The sequence below is a fragment of the Castor canadensis genome, chromosome 9, assembly GCF_047511655.1.
Source record: "Castor canadensis chromosome 9, mCasCan1.hap1v2, whole genome shotgun sequence".
Lineage (NCBI taxonomy): Eukaryota > Metazoa > Chordata > Mammalia > Rodentia > Castoridae > Castor > Castor canadensis.
Genome location: NC_133394.1, coordinates 19245503 through 19272963, shown reverse-complemented (window position 1 = coordinate 19272963; position 27461 = coordinate 19245503). Strand labels below are relative to the sequence as shown.

General features: G+C 42.5%; 1 protein-coding gene across 1 annotated transcript in view; it reads left to right on the top strand.

The window, feature by feature from the left end:
* Positions 1–27461, top strand: part of Gatb (glutamyl-tRNA amidotransferase subunit B) — an 80868-nt gene that overhangs the window by 35627 nt on the left and 17780 nt on the right. Inside the window, exons 6-11 of the mRNA XM_020155294.2 lie at positions 1431–1544; positions 3659–3743; positions 4853–4897; positions 6604–6793; positions 18668–18801; positions 26096–26174. Of these exons, the coding sequence (XP_020010883.1) occupies positions 1431–1544; positions 3659–3743; positions 4853–4897; positions 6604–6793; positions 18668–18801; positions 26096–26174 (647 nt within the window). The remainder of the gene's footprint in view (positions 1–1430; positions 1545–3658; positions 3744–4852; positions 4898–6603; positions 6794–18667; positions 18802–26095; positions 26175–27461) is intronic.

The following is a 27461-nucleotide window of genomic DNA, read 5'->3' as shown; positions in this document are numbered from 1 at the left end:
TAACTGGGATTACAGATATGAGCCACCACTCTGGGCCAGTTTGATAGATTACTTTTCACTTTAAAAACCTACCTAGAAACCAGGTGTTGTGGTATGCACCTATAATTCCAGCTACTCAGGAGGCTGATGCAGGAGGATGGCAAGTTCCAGGCCAGCCTGGGCTACATAGCAAGACCCAGTCTCAAAAAAAGCAAAGAAAAAAGATCTGGAAGTGTAGTTCAAGTGGTAGAGCACTTGCCTGGGAAGCATGAGGCCCTGGTTTTAATCCCTAGTACTAGAAAAGAAGAAAAAACTATCTAGGAAAATAAAATTCAACATTTTTTTCTCATTCTGTTCTAAGTGGTGTTAGTAAAATTAAGAGAACAGAGAATTTGAGCTTTACTTTGTAGGGTGCAAGATGCAACAATTACTTTTTTTTTTTTTTTTTTGGTGGTGGTGGCACTGGAGTTTAAACTTAGGTCCTTGCACTTGCTAGGCAGGCATCACGGTATCATTTGAGCCATACCCCTAGCACTTTTGGCTTTAATTTATTTTTCATACAGTGTCTTACTTTTGTCCTGAGCCAGCCTCAGACCAAGACCCTTCTTTCTCTGCCTCCCATGTAGCTGGGATTACAGGCATGAATCACTGCGTCTAGTCTTCATCTCTTTATTTGTCTTGGATTTCTGCTACCTCTCTTCCTCAGAAGACTTTAGTCCTCTCTGCTAATCCTCTGCCTCTTTAAGGGTTATGGCTCCTAATCCAAGGTGCTTTCAGGGGCAGAGAAGAACCTGTAAGGATGGGGTCAGCCGCCCTCGGTCCTACCACTGACTCCCCACTTCAGAATTACACTGTTTTCTGCTGCAGCAAATCCTCATGACAATCAGGAAAGATTCAGACTCATGTTTGTGGGAGGGAGAGGGAGGAGGAGGCAAAGAGCCCACGTTTCAGCTCATGCCCTTGAGCTGTAAATTCTCAAGGACTGTCTTATAAATCTCCTGGAATCACTATTAGAAATCCACATTCCATTGTAGAGCACTGTGGGATTTTCAGATAATTGTTTTGGAGACTTTCCCCCAACCCAGCTCTGATACTTTAAAAAAAAAACAAACTTCAGAATAAAATTGCAGAGTAAATCGCTACTTTAGTAGTGTCATTCTTCTTATTTAGCTCAAAAGATCCTTCCAGCTGGTATATCCAAAATTCCTCTTCTGCATGTGCACAAGTGCACACACACACACACACACACACACATACAGGCACATGCATGCACACACCTCGGATACTTAGGAACCTAGCTGCCCTGAAGGTGACAGTCCTGTGCCTCGTGACCAACCATGCCCTCTCTGAAGCTAAACAGCAAGTCAAGTTAGGTATCGCTTACCTTGGCAACTTCCCACTACATTGTCTCAAACTATTTCTACTAAGTTGTCTTTTTCCTCTCCCTCCAGAGGGCCAGCTGCGAGTGGATGCCAATATATCTGTGCATCACCCTGGGGAGCCTCTGGGCATCCGGACTGAAGTGAAGAATCTCAACAGCATCAGGTTCCTGGCCAAAGCCATAGGTGAATGACAGCTGTTTCTCTGTTGCTCATTGTGTCACTCAACTCTTACATGTAACAAACCTCCTCAAAACATAGTGGCTCACACAGTAACCCCTTTAGCTGTCACAGCTCTGTGGACTGGGTGGTTTTTCTGCTGGTCCTGCCTCTTGTCACTCCTGCAACTGTGGGAGATGAGCAGGTGAGTGGAAACAAAGTCTGAGATGGCCTCGCTCATGTGGGGGCCTCGGTGTTGGATGTCTAAGAGGCTTCTTTGTCTATACAGTCTTTCCTCCTTACTTGCCTAGCCTAAGCTTTTCTATTTGCCAGTGGGAGCATGCCAAGAACATAGAGACTGAAGCCTCAATGCTGCTTGAGTCTTAAACTCTAGAACACAGTGTCACTTCCAACACAGTCTGTTGAAAGCAGATTGAGTGCAAAGCAACTTGAATTCAAAGCAGACTCAGAGAGGGAAAGTAGATTCTACCTTCTAATGGGAAGATTCACAAAATATTGTGATCATCTACTGTGTCCTACATTCTTTCTGAAGCCAAATTTGTTGATTAGATTGGCTGTGGCATTGGTTGATATGTTTTCCTTCTTTTCACTGTTTTCAGCTAATAGATCACAAGTGCCTGTGCCACCAAGGTTGGTCACACACACTGTGAGCATTTCACTGATGATGAATTATAATATATGATAATAAATGAACAGGTTAGCAAAATAAACATCTGGGCAGTCCTATAGACATTGATGACTAAATCTGAGGAGAGGACTTCTCAGAGAACTAAAAATATACCTTAAAACCAAAGGTCTAGGGAGAAAGGGATGAAGGGAGGGATAGAGAAGTGCATCCCTTCAGCACCTGACAAAGAACAAGACAACTGAATGTTGCCAAAATGTTTAGCAAAATCCTGAGCCGTCTCAAGAATTGCATTAGAAATAATACAGATGATTTTAGTCTTGAATATCCCGAACCTAAAATGATCAAGTAGTCCCAGAGGGTAACTTGTGGGAGGAGGGGAACTTTCCCATGTGAGAGCAGACTAAACAGGGTGGCTTCCTCTGTCTCTAAAAGGGAAAACAGTCTATGCTTTGGAAGCCATCAGATGTGTGAGCCAGAGAAACCCACACTTGTAACCCAAGTTGGTGAAGGGAAGGCTTGGAATAAGTGAAAGAAAGTCCTACTTCACCTTGGATAGTAGCGTTCTGGTACCCATTAGACTAAGAAGCAGTGATTGCTGACCTGGAAAAACAAACAAGCAACCAGATGTTAAGAAGGTTTGTGTGTAATGAGTTATGAAGGAGCTCCTGGCATGTTTTTGTCCATCTCTAACTTTTGTCATTTAAGTGACCTTTTTTTGAAGCAACAATCAGACAATTCTGCCTGTGGTCTGACTCAGGCTGAACCACAGCTTTACCATCATAGACTTAATTTTTTCTCCCTGCGTTGGGCCCTTAGCTCTCCTCTCATGCCAATCAGGGAACCTTTGGAGTTGGGGAGAGATGGAACAAAAATGGACAGTGTTGGTGTTGCTGCTTCTTATCAGCTCAGATCAAAGGGTTTGGTATGTGTGGTAGGGTGGAAGTTAAGGAGATTATTCTCATAAAGGAACTTAACAATTGTGGCTATGTGGTTACCATAGCCTGTTTTGCTCTGATGGTGAGGGAGCATGGCATGAAGTAATGACTGTTAATCATTTGGGGTCACAGATCCCTGTGAAAACAATGAAAATTCTGGTCCTCTCCAGAGGACATGCCTCCACATTTTGTATATGATTTTGGGGGATGGTACCAGAGCCCTTTGTGATGCACAGGTAAGAACCCCTGGTAAGTACAACAGTCCTAGATCTGCAGTCTCTAGACATACATATGGGACTAAGCTGTTTAATCTATGCTGGTTTGCCCAATCTCTCTGGACCAGTTTCTCCCTAAAAGTGAGGGAATGGGGCCTCCTAAGACCCTTTCCAGTGAGATGATTACAGTGAGAGGAACATACAGCATTCAGGGGAGGATCGTTATAAACCATCTTCTTCTTGATTATTTTTTTACTTAAAGATTGAGAAGGGTTTCTCATTTTTGCCTGAGTGGATAAAAAGTATAATCAAAATATCCTAACTTACTGTGTTTTTTTGTAGACTATGAAATTCAGAGGCAAATCAGTGAACTTGAGAATGGAGGTAAAATTGTAAATGAAACTCGTTCATTCGATTACAAGCTGGGGTGAGTTTGCGTTGATAAGCATCTTGACTACAGCCGTTGCAATATAGGAGGTTTGAGCTCAGCCATGGACTCTCCCTGTGACCCTGAAGAAGGGCTTAAGCTTCTCTGCACTAGTAAAGACAGAAGACGCCTGCACCTTATAGGGATGTAACATTCCTCTTTTGGACTCTTCATAGATTTAAACTGACCCAGACTGTACAGAAGGTCTAGGTCTTGGGTCCTAGACCCTCCCTTGCTTCCAGCTTACATGCTTTTCTATCAGACCTCTTCCACTTTAAGACAGGTAGGTAGAAGAGAGCTAAAACTTAGGTATGGGGATTCCTTTTTTTGTTTGTTTGTTTAGATAACTTTGACCCTGATTTTTCTGACTCAGAATTTTAAGGATTTTATGATTTAAAGAGAATACTGGAAAAAGCTAAGAAGCCTAAAGTTAAAGCTGGCTAAAAGCTGGAAATGTTGGCTGGGGTATAGCTCAAGAGAGTGCCTGCAGAGCATGTGTAAAGCCCTGGGTTCCATCCCCTGCACCACCCATAAGACAAAAACTGGGAACATTGAGACATTTTCTTTGCTTTTTCTTTTCAATTTCTTTATAGAGACTTCTCTTTTCTTTGTTATTATATTTTAGTATATCATGTAAGTGTCTCTTAAGGAAGGCTTAAGAGCTTGAATTTGCCTTTGTCCATTATTGGTGGGGGAAACCCTGGGTTAGCTTCCCATCACTTTAACAAATACCTGAGATATTTAACTTATAAAGAGAAAATGTTTATTTTGGCTCACAGTTTCGAAGTTTCAGTCCAGAATTGATTGACCCTGTTTCTTTGGGCCCTTGGTGGCACACGTTGGCTGAAGCCACTTTGTGACCAATAAGCAAAAGAGAGATGAGAAACTAAGGTTCCACAAGCCCTTTTAGGGGATATCTCCAGTGCCTAAAGACTTCCCAGTAGGTCCCACCAAAATTTCTAATCTGTGGACAGACCTTTCACACATGGCCTTTGGGGGCGTCGCTCAAGACACAAACCATAGTCCCCACCCTCCCACCCCCACTGCACGTAGGCTACCCAGTGCTGCCTGCAATGTTTGCTTAATATTTTCTTATTTAACTGTTGTAGGTGCACTGTGCCAATGAGAGACAAAGAAGGAAAACAAGACTACAGGTGATTATTCCTCATGTCAAAATGTCATTATATATCTGTGGTTGGGGCATATTTTAAATCCATTTGAAAATCAACATAGTAATTTTAGAGAATATACAGGATCCACTTCTTGTTGATGCATTCATGATGGAAAATTCAGACTTCCTATTTTATGTGTATATTAAGAGAAGCAGTATTTTCTTGATTTGGTAGCCTAAGAGTCCCTTGTATGATAGACACTTGCATGGAAGACACTTGTTTACTGACTTCTGTGTTAAGGTTGTTGTAGTCAAGCTAAGAGGGTGGCAGTTGAGGATGGGGCCTAGGCTCTTCTTCTTGATGTTCACTGAAGTTCCTTGGGAGGAAATGAAAAAAGAGATGCAAATGTTAATGGAAGGTCCTTTCAATCCTCAGGTGATGCTGCGTCATTGAACACTTAAACAAGTTGGGGGGCTGGGGTATAGCTTTGTGGTAGAGCACTTGCTGTTAGCATGCATGAGGCCCTGGATTCAATCCTCAGCACTTAGGAGGAAAAAAGTTGGATTTAATAGGAGACCGGTAAATAAAGCAAATAATAAGAACAGGTTTAATATAAATCAAAGCTTTTGCTTTTCCCATAGAGTTTAGCAGATTGCAAATATGCCAGTTTTAAGCAACAGAGTTGTTGATATTTGCTCACCTTTCCTTTGTGAAGTGCGCCTGTTGCTGTCAGTGAGAAGAGGAGTGAGATAGAAGTCCTTTATCCGAAGGACTCCTATTAGGTGTTTGTCAATGTCAAGGTTATTTTAAGTACTGTGATCTTCTAGGTTCAGTTTTTTTCCCAAGAACGTTCTATGTTCCTCCATGCTGCAATAGAACAGGGGTAGGAGGGCATCTTTGTTTCATAAGATTGTATGCAGTGGTACAGCCTCCACATTTAAAAATATTGACTTTATTTTTCAGAATAGTTTTAAGCTTACAGCAAAATTGAGTGGAAAGTGCATAATTCCCATATACTCCCTCCCACTCCCCACACATAGTCTCCTGTTATCAACTCTTGCATTATTAGTATGGTGTGTTTGCTACAGTGATGAACCAATACTGATACCTTATTAGTAGCAAAAGTCTATAGCTTACCCTAGGGTTCATTCAGTGTGTGGCACATTCTGTGGGTTTTGGTGTATGTGTAATGATACATATCTACCATTACAGCAGAACAGAATAGTTTTACTGCCCAAAAAATGCCCTGGGCTCCGCCTATTCAACCCTTCCTCCCTCCACAATAGTTTCTACATTTTACTTAGGCAGAATCCATGCATTTCTTCTCCCTCTCAAGAAGGAAACCACCCCCTGCCCTTTGGTTTTTCACTTATTGCCCAGCTACTGCTAATAATAGAAATTTAAAGATAGGGGAAAGTCATCTTTCTTCATCATAAGTAGATTGTTATTTGGTCCTCTTGTTTCCAACCTAAGTCTTTATGAATGTATATTTTATCCACCATATAAATCAGAATATGGCTGAGGCCTGCATTACTATTCTTTCCTCTCATCATTACTCTATAAGTCTGGAGAGTGGCATGTTTAGTGATTTGACACCTATGCACAGACTTTGCCAGGCAATCTGGACATTTGGAAACATATGCAAGTAACATGACACCTGAACACAAACATTCATATCAGTGATAGATTCATGGTTCTGATTAGTTGAGCTACTCTAGATTCAGGTCCTGTCTGCTCTTTCTGCCTAGGTTTATGCCAGAGCCCAACTTGCCTCCCCTGGTACTCTACGACACCTCATCTCTACCAGCAGGTGTAGATTCTCAGCAAGTGATCAATATTGACCAGATTCGGGACACACTTCCTGAACTCCCCAGTGTGACCCGAGAGCGGCTTGTCCAACAGTATGGGATGCTGCCAGAGCACAGCTTCATGTTGCTGGTAGGTATTGATGAGATGCAGAAATTGATGCAGCTCAGCAGACTGTGATGCTCTGCAGAGGCCTCTGTGCACAGCTGGCCAGTGGAGCAGCAGATTTCTCCCTCCTACTCTAGATTCCTGTGAGAGGAGTAAGGCATAGTAACTCCTGCTCACTGCCCTTTATGGCCCGGGCTTCTCAGAACACCAGAAGAGGAAACAGATCTCACAGTTATCATTTCTGCTTCTTAGACATGAACAGCTGCTCACAGCAGCCTCAGAAACTTTGAAGCCAGTCCAAATGTTAGGGTTGAGTGTTTTCCCATGTGTCCGCAGGACAAAAGAAAATCCGTGTAAGGTTTCTAGATATCTTAACAGTTTTGAAACCAGGATGCTGGGGCTGGCAGGATGTTAAGTTCTCAAAAGCCAGCCAGTTGTTTTACCAATCGTGGAAGAAAACAGTTATTCCACGTGACATGCTGAAAACTGACTAAAAGACTCAGTCCTTTAGGCCTGAGGCCCCCTCCCTTGGGCTGTTAGAGAACCTGACACCATGAGGTCTGCTTAGGGACTTCCCATGTTTTTTAGAGCTAGTTGGGGCTTTGCAGTTTTGTCATGGCAACATTAAAGTGATGCAGCATCAGTGAGGGTAGCATTAGTTCACAGTTGTCACCTTCTTGTCTGTGGGAGGATGTGGAAAGTTTTGCAGCTCTGTCTTTTAGCAAGTAGGTAGAAACCACAGTCATTTTTCAGAGCAGCAGATTCTGTGGAAACTGAATTTTTGCTTCTTAAATGACAATCATAACTATATAGGGGCATTGAATGATGCATTTTACATGTATGTATATATACACTAGCACTATAGCAGTTTATAGTAAGGTAGGAGTCACCTGTTGGCTGTATGAATGATTCTCTTTATCCTCCACAAGTCAGCTATTTGAAGAAGTATGCAGTGGCCCTCACATGAAAACTCCTGTTTTCTGACCAGTAATGGTAGCACAATCTGTTATTTTTCTAACACAACAGGCAGACTATCACTGACTGCTGTTATATCTCATTCATACATCTGAGGCAGTTCTGCATTTTGATTTTTTATTAGTGGATCTTGCTCATCATCTCAGAGGCAAGCACTGTCCCCATTTCTGTTACTCAGTACAGATGACCACATCAGCAATGCTCAATGTTAGATCTTTGTAGGAGTCAGCCAGTCAGCATCCTGTACAGAATACCTTTAACCTGAGCCTCTTACAACTCAGAGTTTTCCAAAATTGATGCAACAAACTTGAGTTTTAGTTTATGCATCTTCACTACTTGAAATAAATACTGAATTCCAGACCTGCATTTATATATATAAATATATATAATATAGGGGATAGAAAGACGGGGACTGAGACTTATCAGCCTCAAAGACATCAATGAGAGCCAGGTGCTAGTGACTCACATCTGTAATCCTAGCTATTTGAGAGGCTGAGATTAGGAGGATTTCAGTTTAAGGTCAGCCCAGGCAAATAGTTCACAAGACCCCATCTCCAGATAACTAGAGCAAAATGGACTGGAGGTGTGGCCCAAGTGTTAGAGTCCCAGATGCAATTTATAAAATGAAGAATAAAATCAGTTTTGAAAATTGCATGGACCTGAAATATGGTGTGCAACAATGTTGACCAAATGGATTTTCCTTCAACAGTAGTTAGAAGGTGACTACTCTTCACCTCAGTGAGACTGGACCATTTAAAGCTAGTCAATACGGTTTCAGATACTATTTCAAACTATTAGCTTTAAAGCAGTACTACACATGGGATATACAGATATTTATCGTGCGAGATTGTTTTATAGGCATTTCATCCAGAATTCCAGCATGAAGCCCTGAGTTCAAACCAAAAAACAAAAATAAAAAGACCTTAGTGACTTCTCTTCATTTAGCCTTTGAGCAGCTGAATAAAAGCTAACCTTTTTTGTTTGTTGGACTGTACTGGAGTTTGAAGTCAGGGCCTTGTGTTTCCAGGCTGGCGCTTTACTGCTTGAATTATGCCCTCAGCCCTGTTGCTTTAGTTATTTTTCAGGTAGTGTCTTACATTTATTCTAGCGCTGGGTTGGCCTGACCTTCAATCCTCCCATGTAACTGGGATGATAGGTGTGAGCACCACACCCAGCAAAGCTTGAGCTTGAGGTGGTATGTGATACAAGGTTTCTTGGCCATTTTTTGGCTCAGGACTATAATTTCAGAGGAGAATCCACTAAATATGACATTAAAAATCCTTTTTGTATATCAGCCTTCTCCATAAGAGAAGAAAAAGGCCCCTTTGAAATCTCTTCTTAAGAAAACAGCTATTTCCATTCAAGGCACTGTCTGAAAATGTATGTGTTCTCCAGAGAGCATCTCTGTAGGATTATCACACTCAACCCTTGGTGACTGTGTTCTGGGTCAGCATCCAAGCATAAGCTCTGTGAGGGCAGGGACATTTTCATATTTTGCTTGTGTTGCATATTCATCCATGTGTCCTTTATGGGGCCAAACCCAGTAGGCCCGGAATAGATGTTTGCTAAGGGGTGGCAAGTGAGTGAGTCGGTGTTTAATAGTTAAGGCCCACACCAAAGTGTGTGGCTAACTTTAGGGAAAGCTAACTTTAATTATTTCATTCAATTCTTTTACTAGCCTCTATAGGGACAAAGTTTTTTTAAAGGATTTTTTTTTTTTTGCCTTCCTAGAGTTTATATTTATCCATGGCACATAGCTAACCAGCCCCCAGAACAGATGGCAGTAGGTAGAGGTAGGACGGGTACCCAGGAGAGGTAATGACAACTCGATTGAGACAAGGACACACTTTAAGAAAGAGATTTTTTTTGGCCCTTTATGAAAAGACTTATTTTTTGGTACCTTAACAACTTGCTTATATTTATAGCTGGGAGATAATGTATTAGATGATTAGTTTGAAAAATAAATTAAAAGAACTTGAGATGGCCAAGACGAATGAGAATAGAATGAGATAGGACCGGACAGAGAATGATTCAGACAAATTGTTTTCCCAAAATGAGGCAGTCTGAACCCTTTATGACTTTGTAATCATTGGAAGCTGAGGTACTCATAACACTCCTGAAATGATATGTTCATGTGTTTCCCTGCCTTCATCAGAAACACAACAGATTGCTGAGAAGGGCAGATGCACAAGTCTAATGAACCATCTTTCAATTTAAAGAGTGCCCAGGAGTATTCATTAAATAAATAGCAGTGGTGGAGGTGTGCTTTGCGGAGCTTCTACTCCATGCTCCAAGCCTTTGGATTGCTTATTTAATTAAGCAGTATGTGCATACCCACCCCCACACACATGCCACCCCCTAAATAACAAGAAACTTCCAAATTTCACTTGTCTTTAATTTGTCCTGACATTTTCCTGTGCAGTAAGCACTGAATTATGTATTGTTACATTATCTTTGATGTTTACGGAACTCTTAACGTTATACCTTAGCATCTACCACAGTATCACCCACATAAGTAGGTCCTGAGTGACTGGTTGGACAGATGAGTGAATGAATGGGGTACCATTGCAATACACATGAAAATCCTGGGAGAGGTAGTGCCCCTGATAAATGCATCCCTGTTTCCAGAGTTAGATATAAACCACTTTTGACAACCCAGCAAATCATGGGATGACATGTGTCATTGAACTCTGGAAGAGAAGACCTGGATGGCTACTTCAACCATACTCTGTCCTGTGCAAGTGACTTGGTTGACTCTCACATTCCAAACTGGTTTCATTAGGACATTGAATCAAATCTATGTTCAGATTTTCTCTCGTAGACCCTTCTTATAACTCCTTCCAAAAGAAAACCTGTATTAATATTTTTCCCCTCTGGCCACATAAAAATCTTGGCCCACTGAAGACTTCAACCTATTTAGGTAACTTTGCTTCCCTATTTTTTGTCAAGTTACCTTGCTTTCTGATCTTGTTTGTAAAGATTAATGGAGAGAAATGTGGAAGCTGAGATCCAGGTATTAGGATTCTGAAAAATGAGAGATCCTAATAGCACAACAAGTCATTCTCTGAGTCAGGGCACAGGAGTGATTATTAGAGTGATCAGGATTATATGCATGTATATTTTTCTTAGCAGTTATCGTAGGCCAATTTCCACGGGGCATGGCTTCCTAACCTCTGTCTTATTTCACTCAGAAAATGGAAAGGAATCACAGTCTTTGCCTAAGCTGCACATCTTTAAAAGGCTGCTAGCTTACAGCATGCTGTACAGTTCAAAATTTACCACATTTTCGTGTATCCTTATGACAGCCCTCTAACTTAGGTATTGTTGTTTTCCTTGTTCAGTAGGGGAAGAAATGTAACCTTTTTGGATAGGGAACTTTCTGGAATGCAGTTCACATCAGACTGACTTCAGGGACCAAGCTCTGTGTGTCTGAGCTCTGCTGCCTACTTGCACATTTAATGTGCTACAGTGCCAGGTGGAAATAATGTTCTTAGATAATAGCTGGTTTTGATTGCTTCTGTTCATTTGTAGAGAAAATAGAGTTTTTACTTTTGTAAATACTAATGCTTTGTATAGCCCCACAATTATTTCATGAAGCACAGTCAGAACATAGGTTCATTTAAAAATGTTGACCACTCTCGTTGGTTTTGAAGATGCCAGATTGCCCTATAAATAAGAATAAGTGCTGGCTACTAAATTTAGTGAAGATCAGTTAACTCCAGTGAAAAGCAGACGTCATGCCGATTTTCCACATCTAAAAACTAAGTCAGAGAGAAAAAAAGTACTGAAAGCTGTCATCTGCAGCTTTATTTGTTTCTTCAACCTTCTGCTAGAGGTACATTGCTCCTTTGGGTCTGAATCATCGAGAAATGCCTCTACCTAGCAGAGTTTGTGTGAGTTGTGGGATGATTTTGCCTGGTTCCTCATGTCGTTCAGCCTGGCACATGATAGGCACTTGGTAAGGTCCAGATGTGAGCTCCTAGTGCAGCTGTGCATGAAATCACCATGAAAAATTTGAATCTTGTCTCACATGAGAAGTTTCTGAACAGTGATAGGTGGAACAGCCCCACTTTAGTGTTTTGTGAGAGCTTGCTATACTTGCCCCAGTGCCCTGTGCTATCGCTAAATGTATGCTCTTCAGCTTGGCGTATTACACTTAACACTTTCTGAGTGGCCCCACCAGGCAGTGGGTTAAAACACTGGCAGAGGACAGACATTATAGAATCCATCTCTCACCTCTGACTTTTGGGAGCTGGGAGGGCTCTGCATGGATAACCAGAGCTATTCCCTTTAGCTGGAAGAAGGGAATGACTTGTACCCCAAAGATGGCAGTCATAGCAGAATCTTTATTGAGTCTAAATAGAGCCAAGCAGACTCCCAGTTATATGCTGTCAGAGAGAAGAATGTTGACACCAAACAACATGCAAACACTGCTCAATAAGAGCCATGCAGCTTTATTTATTTGTTTCTTCAACCTTTTGCTAGAGTTACATTGCTCCTTTTTTTTTTTAGAAAACTCCAACCTGGCTCCTGTGAAATTGTAGGAAAATGTGATTGCAAACCCCTGAACCAGTAACTTGTGCTGACATTTTTGTGTGCCTGTCTTTGTTTTCATCTTCAATACATGTCATCTTGTTTGAGCAAGTTCATTTTCTCCAACTGGTTCTTCTCCATTGAAAGTCCTAATCCTTTGTTTCTGATATCACAGAAAAGGTTAAAGTGCCTCTAAGGAACAAAGAAACAGAAAAGCTATCATGACCACAGTTGGTTGTTAAATGAATTTTTTTTTAAGACTTTAACTTTCAGTCTCTAGTAAGCTAGAAATGGCCTGGTTGCTTTCTGGATGAATTGTCTATAAAACAATCTCCCATGATAAATATCTGTATATCCCATGTGTAGTACTGCTTTAAAGCTAATAGTTTGAAATAGTATCTGAAACCATATTGACTAGCTTTAAACTGTCCAGCCTCACTGAAGTGAAGAGTAGTCACCTTCTAACTACTGTTGAAGGAAAATCCATTTGCTCAACACTGTTGCACACCATATTTCAGGTCCATGCAATTTTCAAAATTGATTTTATTCTTCATTTTATAAATTGTGTCTGGGACTTGCCAGCTTAAAGGTGCTTTTACAATTACTCTATGCACTGGGAAAATAACCAAAATTTTGTTCTGGTAAAGTAGAATAGTAAAGATTCATCTTCTAACTGTACCCCTGCAAAAACACAGCTTCCTTCCTTTCAGATGCAAGTGGCAGAGGCCTTCAAAAGGAAGATGCTCTGTGCTCTGAGCCATTTAGTCCTCAGGAGCCTATCCATCAGGAGAAAGTGCAAGGAGGCATGAAGTCCTGAGTGCCAGCCTTGGGGACCTACACAGTTCTGACCCCAAACCATCCTGAAGTCTGATTTCCTATTTGTGGAATAACTTACTTTTCAGAGCAAATAAGATATATTGTTTCAGATTTTAGGAAGAACTTGGCGATGTGCTTATCCACCCTGCCTTTAAGCTGGTGCTGCTTTTAAGCTGCAGCCAGAAGGCTCTTAGCAAGGTCTCTTCATGCTTGGACTCTCAGAAATGTTGACTACAACCACAATTGATTTCTTGGCAACATACTTTGTGGATCCCATTTTTGCAGATACACTCTTAACTATTCTGCTCTACTGTCAATTTTTGTTACCTTAATTATTTGTATTTTGATTATCCAAGGGAAATTCTTATTCCCAAATTGATTTCCCTCAACTTCTCTCCTAGAGCAAATGCATCTCCGAGAACCAAAACTCATTTTTACATTAATCTAAATGCTCTCTGCACAGAGCTGGGGCCCAGGGTTGAACTCAGGATATGTGTATTTTCTGGCTTTGGTAGAAACATGGTACAAGTGAAATTGTTGAGAGTATTGATCAGATTTTAGAGGTTCCTGAGCCCTCCTGGGAACAACTCAGGGTAGGAATTATAAGGACTGAAACAGTACTATCGACCTGCAGTTGTGTTTTCCTTGGGGAGCCTGGAAAGCACACCCTGGATATTCATGGGTCCATTTCAGAGCTTCTACAGAGCCTTCTCCTAGGATCCTTCTTGCATTTGACAATGATGGTTCAGGATTCCTCTGGCTTTCTTCTAACATACTCAAGTGAGAGTGTCCTGTGTTCTAGGCCAGCTTCACACTACCAGTTCATTCCCTTTTGTTTCCCCCCTAAAGAATCCTGTCTCCATGAGTAACTTTTCTGCTCATGGGAGCCCTTGCTAAAAGATTTTCACAGTCCCAAGGAGGACTTAGTCACATCACAGACCCAAGTACCCACTGAACACTCCAGTCCTTTGTTTTGCTATAATTTCTACTTTCTGGCCTAGAACTACTTCATTTCCATCCCCAACACTGGCATTTGATGTTATTCACAAGACCATGTTTTACAAAATTGTTGGGTTTGAGTTATGTTTTCCTCAGTTTTGTAAGAATGACCTGATTCACAAGTATAATGAAGGAACAATGGGGCCCCCATCAATGTGCAGTTTATGGGCCCCTTACACATTTTCTGTGGCTGTGTGCCCACCCTATACCTTTATCCCTCCCCACCGGGACTGATGCAAGTCCATTTTGTGCCTCCACAAAAATGACACAAAACTGTGACATTACCCGGTTGAAACCACTGCCATTGAATCTTCAGACTCGGGGCCTCCTGAATAGTCAGCCACTCACACTACCAGGTGTGAGCTACCCAGTTAGGTATAAACCTATGAGTTACCCATATTAGAGAAACTTGAGTGCAGTAAGTAAATAGAGTGTGGTTAATGTCCCCAGAGAGAATGGGAGTTGTCTCATTATATATGGGAAAGTACATGAGATTGTGTAATATCTGGGTCTTGGGAGCTCCTGGTAATTTCTCTGGTATGGAGTGCAGAAGAGAGGCATAGTGAACTGGCCACCCATTCCCATAGAGCCCAGGGTGGCATGAGTAGTGGTCCTGCTACTCTCTCCTTCCCTGATCTGGAAATGGGGATGTGTTATGCCATGTGGCCTAGGTGTGCCTTGGCAAAGACAGAAGGTGAGCTTGCCATTTTCTCCTAATTTCTAAGCTAATTGCTGGGGACCTCTGCAACATGTGTAATATCTTTAATATGAAGAATCTTTGAACAGCTGGTAGATATCAAATAAAATAAAGAAGTGCTGGGAACATACTTTATTTTGGTGAGCCCCAGATCATGTCTGTCACTGATAGGTGCTCAAGTTTCTGTCCCCAGGAAGCCAGCAACCATGCCCTTTCCTTCCTCAAAGGCACCTCTGTGTCAGACAGGTGAAGAGTATGCCTGCAGGGGTTCTATTCCAGCTCTGCTGCTTTTGGTGTGTGACCTCCAAGACAGGAATGCCTCAGTGCTTTGTCTGCAAGTTACTCACCTCATGGGGCTGTTGGAATTAAATGAGTTAATATATAGAAAGCATTAGAACAGTGCTGGCATCTGTAATTTGTATGTTATAACTGTTACTGTTATTAGCAGTACCCAAAGGCCAACTGCTGTGTCCCTGTCTGAGAGGTGCAGTAGTCAAGTCGCCCCTTGCCTGTATATAGGTTTTAGTTATAGTCAGTAGGGATCCAAAAAAATTAAATGAAAAATTTTGGAAATAAACAATTCATATTTTTTAAACTTTCATTACCATATTATCATAATCGTTCAATTTCGTTAGTTGTCGTTAGTGTTCTGCTGTGCCTAATTTATAAGTTAAATTTTGTCATGGGTATATATGTACAGGAAAAAACCATAGGGTTTAGAACTATCTAGGTTTGGGCATGCCCTGGGGGTTTTGGGATGTATCCCTGTGGATGGGGGACTACTATATTGAGTAAGTATTCTTGAGTGCTCTTGGCCAGCCCAGGATTGCTAATCTAGGGTCTTTTGAAGCTGCCAGGACACTCCTGTCACATAACCAGCTGTTACTCAGCTTTCTTCTCTGAGTTGGCTCTGGGCAGTTGTCTCTATCAGATTTCATTCTACCTATAAATATAGTCCAGCTTCATTTCTAGACTGTCATCAGGTTCATAGAGTGTGTGACTTAGAACAATAACTGCAGTTGAAAAATCAGTCTTCATCCTGTTCCAACTGGATAGTCTTCTGACATTTTATCATCTCTGAAGATAGAATACAAAAGACAGCTTGGGGGCAGATTGTTTTGAGGGCCCAATGCAAGGGTAAACTGAGGCTCCTTAGTGAAGGTGAGGTGATCCCTCTGGTTTGCCTCACACCAGCATCAGTCAGCTGGAAAAGCCATTAGCAATTGAGGGTTCCTGTTAGCATCTAAGAGGCTGAATTGACATTGTCTCTGGGTATAATTGAATGCCTTGGGAAAATTGATTAAAATGTGGAAAAGATGCTTTGGGGTCATAAAGCTGTAAGATTGTCTGGTGTTGTACATGAAGACAGGATCTGCTGTCCCTGCATCTTTAGCCATCTCTGAAAGGACCATTGGATTCCCATTGGCCAGGAGACTTGACTCACTGCATAGCTGAAACTTCAGTTCTATCGTCTGTAGGATGGATCAGTGCTTGTCACTTTGAGGAGGCCTAATTCAGTGGCCTTTCTGCATCACTCTTAATATGATTTTCGTGGAAGGGAATTATTGGTCCACTGTTTTTCTGAGAAAACCAGATGGCTGCACTGCCATGTTCACCAAAGATTTCTGAGATTTATGCCAAGCTTATTAGCATTTGCCATTCTCGTGGAAGAACTAAGAAAACTAGAAAAGCAGAGTGCAAGTGTTTTCCCTGGAAAGTGGGCTTCTGTTGTGAAGAGTGGAGCGGCAGCTCCTGCACATATCTTATTGGTGCATCATTTTCTGGGCTGCAGCGGAGGCAGCAGCAATAGCAGTGCAGCCTCCTTTAGCCCCACTCCCTGTAGCTCACCCTGTCACCATCACAGATTTTCACATCTGCTTTAAATTGTACACTGAAACCATGTATCCTTCAGTAAAGTTCAGTTCCAGCTCAGAGAGGCTTCATCACAGCCCTGACACAAAAAGACAAACAGAAATCTGCTGTGCCGTGTTATCAATCCAATAACAAAACCACCCAAGGGTAGAGGGATAGATATTCATCACATCCCAGCTGCCCAGCCAAGCCTGTGAGCCCAAGTGCAGTATTTCTAGGTGGATTTCAGAAACCTTTGCTTGGCAAAGCAGAGTTCTCCTGACAGCTCATTTCACCAGCAGTACCCATCTGGGTAAAAACAAAAGGGAATTGTGCCTGGCTGATGTGGGTCGGCTAGCGCTTAGACCCAGTGATCCAGTCCACTTGCCATGTAGAAGTTTGAGTGCTCTCCTCAAGTGAAGCAACACTGCCTCTTCGTGTCACCTGCATTTGCCTTTATCTCTAGTCAAGCTTCAACTGTCGAGCTGGCCTTTGCCCTGGTTTAGCATGAGCAGAATAATAGCATTGGCTTGAGTGGAGATTCAAGAGATGATTATAGATTATTCAGTAGGCTTGTCACCAGAGAATTTATCTGTTACAAAGGGCATATAGATTTTTTTATTATGGAATTTCTGCTTTAGCAACTGTATGCCTATATATATATATATATATATATTATAGCTTCTGTAGTAGCTAAATGTCAAGAGCACTTTTGTTATTTTGTCTTGTTTCTTCCCAGTATCTTATTTTTCCAGAAGGTCCTTTTGGTTAATAAAAGGTTTTCCAAAGTGGGTAGGAGTGGGAGCCTGGAGCATGAATGTAAGAAGACTATTTCAAGGAAGGTGTGGTTTGATTTGTATTTTGTTAGGCAAGGGAAATCTACTTACAATGTCTACCTTCTGTATTTGGAAATTTCAGCCTCCCCTACATGAGTAGGATATGTTTTTATTATTTTTTGTGGAAATACTGGAGGTGGACTTAGCTAAATTTCTGGGTTCTGCCAAATGCTTCTGAGCTGGCTGTTAGCCATGGTATATAACCCAATGAGTATGCCTCCCTCCTCATTCCCATGCATAATTGTGGCAATTCCAGTACTTAAAGGTGAACATGGTATGACATAGGATGAGTGCTCACAGGTGATTTACTGTAGGTGCACAGTGGCAGGAGACACCATCCACTGGTTCTTACATAGTAGCTTCCATGGCCCATCACTGACTTGGCTCTGTTTATAGAGTGAACAGGAACAGCATGGCCCTAACTCATATAGCTGAGAGACAAGAGGGGACAAACAGTCCACATGAAGCAGGTCTCCTCATTGAACTAACCTAGAACACGATGAGAGGCAGGGCTGGCCGTACCAGCTTGGCTTAAATGGCCCAGAAACCAGCTGCTCCCTGCACCAGTTGTACAGCCAGTCTAACTGGGTCATAGGCACGCATGTTCTTCCTCATTTTGAAAATATTCCAGAACCCTTCCTGTCTACCTCTGCAAATAATGTGAATATGAATATAGATGGTTATGATATACTTTTAATTTTTTCAGAGTAGAATATATACTCTGTTCATTCCTTCCTAATTTGCTGCATTTGTTACCATCTTTGTGCAGTCACTAGGACTTCTGAGAGGGGACAGGCCAGGAAAGAGAAAGGGCATTAAATTCCAGCCAAACATTGTAGGTTTAGTTCACAACTCAGAGATAAAGGCTGCCAAGTGCCTGTGTGACATAGGTGGGCAGGCGAGTTTGGGGGATGGTGGATATCACTGTCCTTGGGTCCACACAGTCAGGGAACATTCTAAAATATCTTCGTTCCTTTGAAAAAGGTGCTGTCTAAATGCAGAGTGGCAGTAGTGGAAGTAGAATACTTGCAGCTTACTGCAAATGATCATAATTTTCTGGTGACATCTCAGTGTTTTGCCAAGAAAGAACGGATGTCTTGTGGAGGCAGAGGGTAGCAGTTTCTGATTTGTCTTCAGAGTGCTGATCTTTCGTTTTGGAGTTGCTTTATATCATTTTTTTTTTTTTAACAGAATGAAGTTGGCCTACTGGAGTTCTTCCAAAATGTGATAAAAGAAACTAGGGCAGAGCCAAAAAAGGTGACGAGCTGGGTTCTCAACATTTTTCTGGGCTATTTAAAGCACCAGAACCTTGCTGTCAGTGAGAGGTGAGTGAGGTCTGGGGATTCTTTCTTCCTTTATTGTGAACTCTGTGACCAGAAGCATTTGAAATAGAGCAGAGCGAGTTTTCCGCTCTCCCTGTCCTCCCTCAGGGTCTCCTAACAAGACAACAAACATCCCCTGTGGATTCCAAATTCTAAAAATATTCTTCATCCCATCTGAAAATTCATTTGTTTGTTCAGATCTGTGGCTATGCACTGTGTTCTCTATACTATAGTAGGGGCTAGCAGCTTAAAGATGAGTAAAACAAGGTGTTTATATACTTGTGACACCTACCGATCCCTTAAAAAATGGTCAGTCACCTCAGTGTGATCCTGTTATGTTGAAGGTATGCATAGGGCACCATGAGTGTTCAAGAAGGGACCTGAGTGGGTCTGGAAAGTAACCAAGACTTCCCTTAGGAGATAATACTCTAGCCTAACCCTGAAGACCTAGAGGGGTTGCAGAGTTGGAAGAGGAACAGGGACATCTGGACAAAGAAAACAAGGCATGGTAGGCTTAGGAAACCCAAAACTGCAGTGTATTCAAGCAGGAGGCAGGAAAAGTGGGGACAGGCTGGAGAGATTACCAAAGGCCACTGGAAGGACTTTTATGCAAAGCCCTAATCACAAGCCTAGTCCAGTTTCACACTGGGGAATATGGTGTGTGTTAGTCAGCTTAGGTGGCTATAACAAAATATTCCAGATAGGTTGGCTTAAACAGACATTCATTTCCCAGCATTCTGGAGGCTGGAAAGTCCAAGGTCAAAGTACCTGCCTGTCCAGTTCCCTTGCTGGCTTGCAGTTGCTGCAGCTTCTCCATGGCTCTCATCTCTCCACTTATCACAGCCATGATGATGTGCCTAAGGGCACATCCACTCACACTGCATTACATGTAAGTAGTGCAGCCTTGCTGTGTGTTCACATAATGGGCTGTGTGGGGACAGAAAGAGAAAGCTCTCTGCTATCTTCTTAAAAGGATATTAATCCCATCTTGTGGACCCCACACTCATGACTTCATCTAACATCTCTCTGAAGGCCCCACCTCCTAATACCATCACATTGTAGTGTTAGGGCTTCTGTGCGTGTGTGCATGTGTGTATACATACTTACTGGGAGACGCAATTCAGCCCTTCACAGGGTAGAATAGACTACAGACAAATGACCAGTAGGGAGCATCTCACAGGGGTGCTGGTAAGAAAGGCCCCCAATAGGTCTGAGCTGATGTGGCAGTGGCATAACTAAAGAGAGGTAGATCAAATTGGGAGCAATTCTCACTCATGACTCAGTTTTCAGACTTCTTGCTTGGGCTTTCTCAGTCTCGTAGGAGGTAAAGAAAGAGGGATAAGTTCAGACAGAGTGATGAGGAGGGCACCACGTTGCATTTGGACATGTTGAATTTGAGCTGCCTGTAGAACAGACACCTCCTGGAAGGCAGCCAGTAGGCAAGGCATGTGGATCCACAGCTGATGAGAGATGTCTGCAAGGTATCAGTGAGACTTCTTACTTGTTCATTAGTCGGCACATATCTGTTTGGACTCTGCCATGTGCTAACCCTCAGGCAGAATAGTCACTGGCAAGACACACAGGGCAGAATGGGTCATTCCCCGTTTTCAATCTACATACATTGCATTGAGAGCAGAGAGGAGAGAGATTCATACTGGCTGGAAGAAGCCAGGAAGGCTCCCAGAAGATGAGGGGCTTGAGTTTCTGGAGGAAGTAGTAACTTCTTAGCTTTTAAGTCAAGGTTATCATATTGTTGGTTGTAATTCATGGAACCGCTGAAATTTAGTCTTAGATAAATTTTAGTCTGTGATATCTTCTGGTTCAGCTCTTTCATTGAGCAGACAAGGAAACAGACTGCAAGATAGAAGGTGACCTCCCTCAGGTGGCACAGTGGCCAAGACTAGAGCCAGTCCTTGACTTCCACTTCTGGTCCCACACAGTTCAAGGAAGTGTGTGTCTTAGTCTGTTTTCTGTTGTTAATTGCACAGTAATTGATGTTACGAGATCTGAGGTTGAGAGGCCACATCTGGTGATGCCCTTCTTACTGGCTGAGTCCCTAGGCCGCAGTAGACGTCATATGAAACAACAGCATGAGTCATCAAACTGGCTTTTGTAGCAGCCCGCTCTTGAGATTCATGTAGGCAAATTATCAGTCACCTCTTAAGGGTCCCTCCTGCTCTTTCTAGTCCATGATAGGGATTGAATTTCAATATGCGTTTCACCGGCGACAACTATATTCAAACCACAGTCACTGGCTTTGCAAGCCTAAGCATGGAGCAGACTGATGAACAGCCTTGGCCACTAGAGCTGGTGTTACCACAGCGTAGAAGGCCGGAGCTGCAGAGCCAGCCACAGGTTTCATGATACCAAAGCCGGAAACACCAGCAAGCAGATCGCTGATTTTGCAAATTTGCATTCATTCTGTCAAAAGACTGGTGTTTAAAGGATCCTACCAGAACAGTTCTTGTTGAACTTGGCTTTCTGATTACTTTGTTGTTGCTGCTGTTTTGGTTTGGGTTTTGTTATTTCCCATTTGCTTGTTTGTTTGTTTGGAGAGGGTCTTGCTGTATAGCCCAGGCTGGTCTAGAACTCACAGTCCTCATGGGCTTTTGCCACCCATCTGGCATTTGTGAGTGTTTTGATTATATTGTTTTGGAAGGGTATTTTTTTTAATTAGCAGGACATTCTAAATTTTTATTAATAGCTTTGTTTTTTCTTTTTTTGGTGGGCCTGAGGTTTGAACTCTGGGCTTCACGTTTGCAAAGCAAGTGCTCTGCCATTTGAGCCACACCTCCAGTCCCTTTTGCTCATTTTTTTTTTTTTTTTTTGGAGCTGGGGGTGGGGGGAGGGGGTTCTCATGAACTATTTGCCTGGACTGGCTTTGAGCCACAATCTTGGTTTCAGCCTCCCAAGTAGCTACAGGTATGAGCCACTGGTGCCCAAATTATTGGTTTCAGTTAGTTAAGAAATTGCGGATTACCTAATTGAGTATTTTGTGGTAAAATCAAGGCACTCCAACATCCAATTCAGTTGAGTACCCAAACTTCAGGTCAGCTGTCAGCACAGTCCCTGAGCCCTGAGGAGGCCAGAAGGAGTGGTGTCGACAGGAAGATTAGCCCAGCAGTGTGACACGTGGGAAAGCATCCAAGAACTGTGCACAGCATTGCAAGAGACACGGGGGCTGAGTCACAGCAGTGGCAGAGATATGGGAGTGCAGAGAGAGTTGGCTGTGATTAGGGATTTGAAGGATCACTAGGATTTGGTGACCAGAGTGTGGTGCTGTCATCGAAGGAGACAGAAATTGTGTGGGGCGAAATGGCAGAGGAACTGCTGAGCAGGGAAGATAAGTTTGTCTTAGAACAAGAAGGCGGCTTGGCAAGCTTTGGCATGTGGGTCTACAGCCTGTTTTGTACAGTTTGTGAATGACAGTGGTTTTTATCTTTAAAAATGAAAGGTGGGACCTGGGGTTTCAGCTCAGGGAAAGTGCACATGTGGCACATGTGCAAGGCCCTAGGCGTGGTCCCCAGCACAAATCAAATAAAACAACACAAGCCTCAAGTATTTACCATCTGGCTCTTTCTACAGGTTTGTCACCCTGTGTAAGATGTGTATTTGAGTGACTGTGGGGCCTCCGAGTAGGCAGGTGAATGAAGCAGGTGGAGAGAAAAGGAAGCAAAGAAGGAGCAGCCCTGGGTACCCACATACTTTCCCTATACAGAGTGAGGAAAGGCCTGCATTGAGAAAGAGAGGACTGAGCCCCTCAGTGTGAGCAGGTGAAGAGTAGAAGAGAGTGCCAAGGAGAGGCCTGGGGGAGGGGGAAAGGGCCTTCATAGGCTGCACTGGGAGTCAGAGGCAGCAAGAAGAAAAGCTGCATATTTGTCAGCAAGCAGGAGGTAGCAGGATATAGTAGCTCACAGCTATAATCCCAGCTACTCTGGAAGCAGAGATTGGGAGGATCATGGTTTGGGTAAAAAGTTAGCGAGACCCCTACCTCAGTCAACAAGCTGGGTGTGGTGGTGCACATCTGTAATCCCGGCTACTCTGGAGGCCATAGATAGGAGGAGCAGTATCAGAGGTCTGCCTCAGACAAAAGTGTGAGACCCTATCCAAAAAATAACTAATACAAAAAGAGCCGGGGATGTGGTTCAAGTGATAAAACACCTACCTTGTGAGTCCAAGGGCCTAGTTCAAACCTCATATTGAAAAAAAGCTTCTGTTGGGCAATAGAGTAGAATCCCAGTGATACAGGTGGAAAAATAACCACTGAAGCTGGATCTTTATTGGCAAAAGAAGTTAAGGATTAGCTGGAGGCATTTTGCAGCCAGGGAAGTCTGAGCCTGTGGTGGGAGTAAAGCCATGGTACAGGAGAAATAGCAACCAAGGAAGAATCATAAGGGTGGAAAGTAGTGGGGGTAGAGTGTGGGAGGAGGGGTGGCTGGATGGAAGGGGAGGAGGAGGGTTCCCAAAAACACTGGACCTGTGTCAACTCATGTTTTTAGGAAATGGGAGGTGAGTGTGTCTGCTGAGTAGGGGATGGGAAGGAGACTGTTGCTGGGAGTGAGGACACCAGGCAGGGCACCACGAGAGGAGAGCAAGAGGAACAAAAGCATCTCTCTGCAGGACCTTCTTTGGTCCCATTTTAACAGAAACAGAGTAGGGAGTAAGATGGGCAGCCATTTTACCAGGGTGGAGCATGGAGTGGTGGGGGGGGTGGGTTCTGCCCCTGGAATCCAAGCTGGAGCTGGATCGTGGTCCTGAAGGAGGGCTAAGGACCTAAATGAAAGATCCCACTTCCCTCCTTAAAGAAGGATGCCCTGGCCTCAGTGGGCTCAAGGGAGAGAGACAGCCCAGGAAACTTAAGCTTTGGTCATCAGAGTTGTCTTTAGTGGAGACACAGCTGTCCAGGATTCAGGGTTATCTGACAGTAGCTTGTGTTTCTGCCACTGTTGAAGTCAAAATCTGATGGTTTATTTATTTAACCAATGAGGGGGCTTTGTCAGGGTTGGTGTGACAGGTACTGATCTTTGTCATTGTCTTACTCAAGTTTAGCCCCAGCATATCTGAAATTTGTACAGTCAGCCTTCCATATCCTTAATTTCAACCAACTGCAGATCAAAAATATATGGAGAATTGCATCTATACTGAACGCATACAGACTTTTTTCCTTGTCCCCAATCCCTGAACAACACAGTGTTAACAAATGTTTTATCTAGCATCAACATTGTACTAGGTATAAATAGCCTAGAGGTGATTTAAAGAATATGGGAGGATAGGTCAGCAGAGAGATTTATAGTATACATTTATAGCTCAACTAATAAATTCAGGTCATTAAATGAATTTCTCTAAGGTGAAATGCATTCTGTTATTTTGTGCTCTTTTTCTGTCCTTCTCCATGTTAACCTCTTTTATGGCATTGCAGTGATCTGAATGTTTCTGTCCAAAATTCAGACATTTAAATCCCAACCCCTCAAGATGTTGGTATTAGGAAATGGGGCCTTAAGGGGTGATCTAAGTCAAGAAGATGGAGCCTTCAGGAATGGGATTAGTTTCCTTATGCAAGAGGCCTCAGAGAGCTAGATCACCCCTTCTTCGTGTGAGGATACAGCAAGAAGGTGCCATTAATAAGAATACAGAGCCCTCATTAGACACAGAATCTGCTGGCACCTTGATCTTAGACTTCTCAGCCTTTAGAACTGTGAGATATAAATTTCTGTTGTTCATAAGCCCCATAGTCTTTGGTATTCTGTTACAGCAGCCAAAATGAACCAAGACAATTATCAACTCCTGTGGGGGTAGGGACCCTATCTGTTGCATGCTCTAGGAACCTAGCTCAACCTTGGCACTTACTATGGGTTTTGCACACAGTCAACACTGTAAGGTAATTGATTGTGGCATTTTCTAAGACTGCATAACATCCAAACAACACATTTTTAGAAAAACCTGCTTCCTTTTTTATTTGTCAATAAAGATGGAAGGTTGGAAAAGTATACTGGTTTATTTCACAGCCCTCTGCCCCTCTTCCTTTGGAGATTTAATCAGGACGATTCACAGACCTTATCAATTTAGTAACACCAGATACTCTCCCAGCCTAGTTTCCAGTTGGAATTACCTTTTGTCCATACTTTGGGATAAACAGACACCTTAAGGATGATGGGTTGCCCCAGTCTGTCAGCTGCTTTGAATGAACAACCCTAATAAGCTTAGACTGTATTTGAATTAAGTCATGGTGAGCCATGCCCAGTTAACTTGCATATCATTGGTCTGGAATTCATGGAAATTGGTACAGGGGCTAAGCTGTGGTTTCCTGTTTATCATCTAAGAGCTTCCAAAGAAATTAATAATGAATGTTGGGAACCAGGACTTACACAGAAGACGTTTTTATGTGGCACCAGCATTTCAGAAGCCTCATTTTACACAGACATACTTGCTAGTGTGCTATTTATAAGCGTTCCTATTTTAAACTAGTCCCCTAATGCCTCAGATAGACAGCATTTCATTACCCTAGTTACTGTATAGACTTAGAAGTAGCTAAACTATATATTTGTGAAGAAGAAGTCTGTAATTCAGTCTTGTCTTTTTCAGTACTCTAGGCCCATCCCCTCAGCCTGCTGAATGTGAATTAAGCACCTTACGGAGCTTAGTTAACCCCTGTACCATGGGATCTTGGCACATAAATCACATCATAGAAATATAGATATAATAGATTCTGGGCACTTCTTTGTCCAGAAAGCTGTTGTGAATTTGCAGAGAACAGAGTATGCAGAGGGCCCATGAGGACAGGCGAAGACATGACTGGGAGACATCATGTTCCCTATGGAAAATCTCTTACAATTAAAAGCAATTTATATCTGCACAGAAACACTGAGAAAGTTGGCTTCATTAGCTGTTTGGTTTGAAGTATTTTGAGGTTGATCTTTCAGTCAAAAATCTTTAATTACTAGATGTATTTTTCCCTCTTTGTGGTTCATGAATTTTGCAACCACCTCCTTTTTTTGACTAATTGCACTAAGCAATAAGTCTGTTGCTACAACTTCTGCCAAACAGCCATTATTGTTGAGTGGTAAAATAAGATTAAAAATACCAGTCATAAAAAAATTTGTTAAATCCTAAGATACAAAATAAATAAGTAAAATAAAATAGAGCCAAATTGGCTTGTTATTTTCATCATTGGATATGGTTGTGATGACTTAAACGTACAAGAAAAGAGTTGGAATTTCAACAACCATTAATGAATACCCTGATAGTGTGAAATGTTGACTTATTTTCTCTTTCTTTCTCTTCTCCTGGGGGCTGCTAGTCCTGTCACACCTTCTACGCTTGCTGAGCTCTTGGACCTGCTGCACAGTAAAACAATTTCTTCAGCAGCAGCTAAGCAGGTATGTCCACACATACAGAAGCTTCTCACTGCTCCACCACCCCAGTAAATGTTTTCCATGAAACCCAAAAGCCATCACTAAGATAATTTCATAATTGAAGTATGAAGTGTTTGTTGTGATTTTTTTGATGCTGAAAGATTTCATTTAGCAAGGATAGAACACCAACATGTGTGATGATGCAGGCAGTTCGCTTCTTGTCTCTGGAAGAATTAGCTATTATGGGTCTTTGCCCTGAATGTCAGATGTTTGTGTAAAAGGCAGGGGCCCTGCAGCTCTTTGGGACTGCCAACCACAGAGTTTCCCCAACACCAAAGGCAGCCTTGCCTTGGTTCTAAACCTACTCCTCTTCTCATGTCCTCCCAGCTCTGCAACCAGTCCCAAGGCTTCCTCTGTTCTCTCGCACCTGGTGATCTTTCTAGAGCTCATCCTTGGCAAGGAGGGTAAGGCCTATAGATGAAATTTTACATGCACGCAGTTCGTGAAAACTCAGAAAAACAGCATCCTTTAAGGCCTTCTGCCTCATCTCCACGTCTTCCTAACAGTGCTAGGTGGGTGAGAGATTTCCTGAAACTCAGAAAATTTACAAATAAGCACCCAGAAGATAAAGAACATCTAGGCAACTGCCTCATCTTAACTACAGAGACTGCGCAGCTGTCAGTGCTTCAGCCAAAAACCCAGTGTTATTTTAATGATGCCTTTTGCATATAATATTTATACGCACTGACAGTAGTGGCAGGTTACAAAGCGAGGCTTTGGGGAAGCGGCTGTGTTTGGCTAATTACGAGACACCATGGAGCAGGCACTGGCACTCTGCTGTGAACTAGATACAGGAGCTCTGTTAAGCCACCTCAAGTGAAGCTGTCAACTACAGGGACCCACAGCTTAGGAAGGACTTTGGTTGTATGGATGTCAGAGGAATACAAATGTTTATGACAATGCTCAGTAGCTGTAGAAAGAATAGATGGCCTGAGGGCAGAAAAACTATACACACACATAAGAGCAGATGAATTGTAGCATTTGAAATGAAGAGGAAAACAGTCTTCCCTTTCTCCTTCCTACCCACCCTGCCCCACAAAAAAAGAAAACACACACACACCTGCAACAAAGATGTAGTGCACATACTGGGGAGAAAAAAAAAAAACATAGTGTAGTAAATAAGATAGTTCCAGTGGGAAGACATGGAAAGAGCTGAAAGATGCTGACAGCTGGGTTTGGATGTAGATAGAGACACATTTGCATTTTATCAACTTTCAGTGTTTTTAAAGGGAGTGGGTGAATCATAGCTTC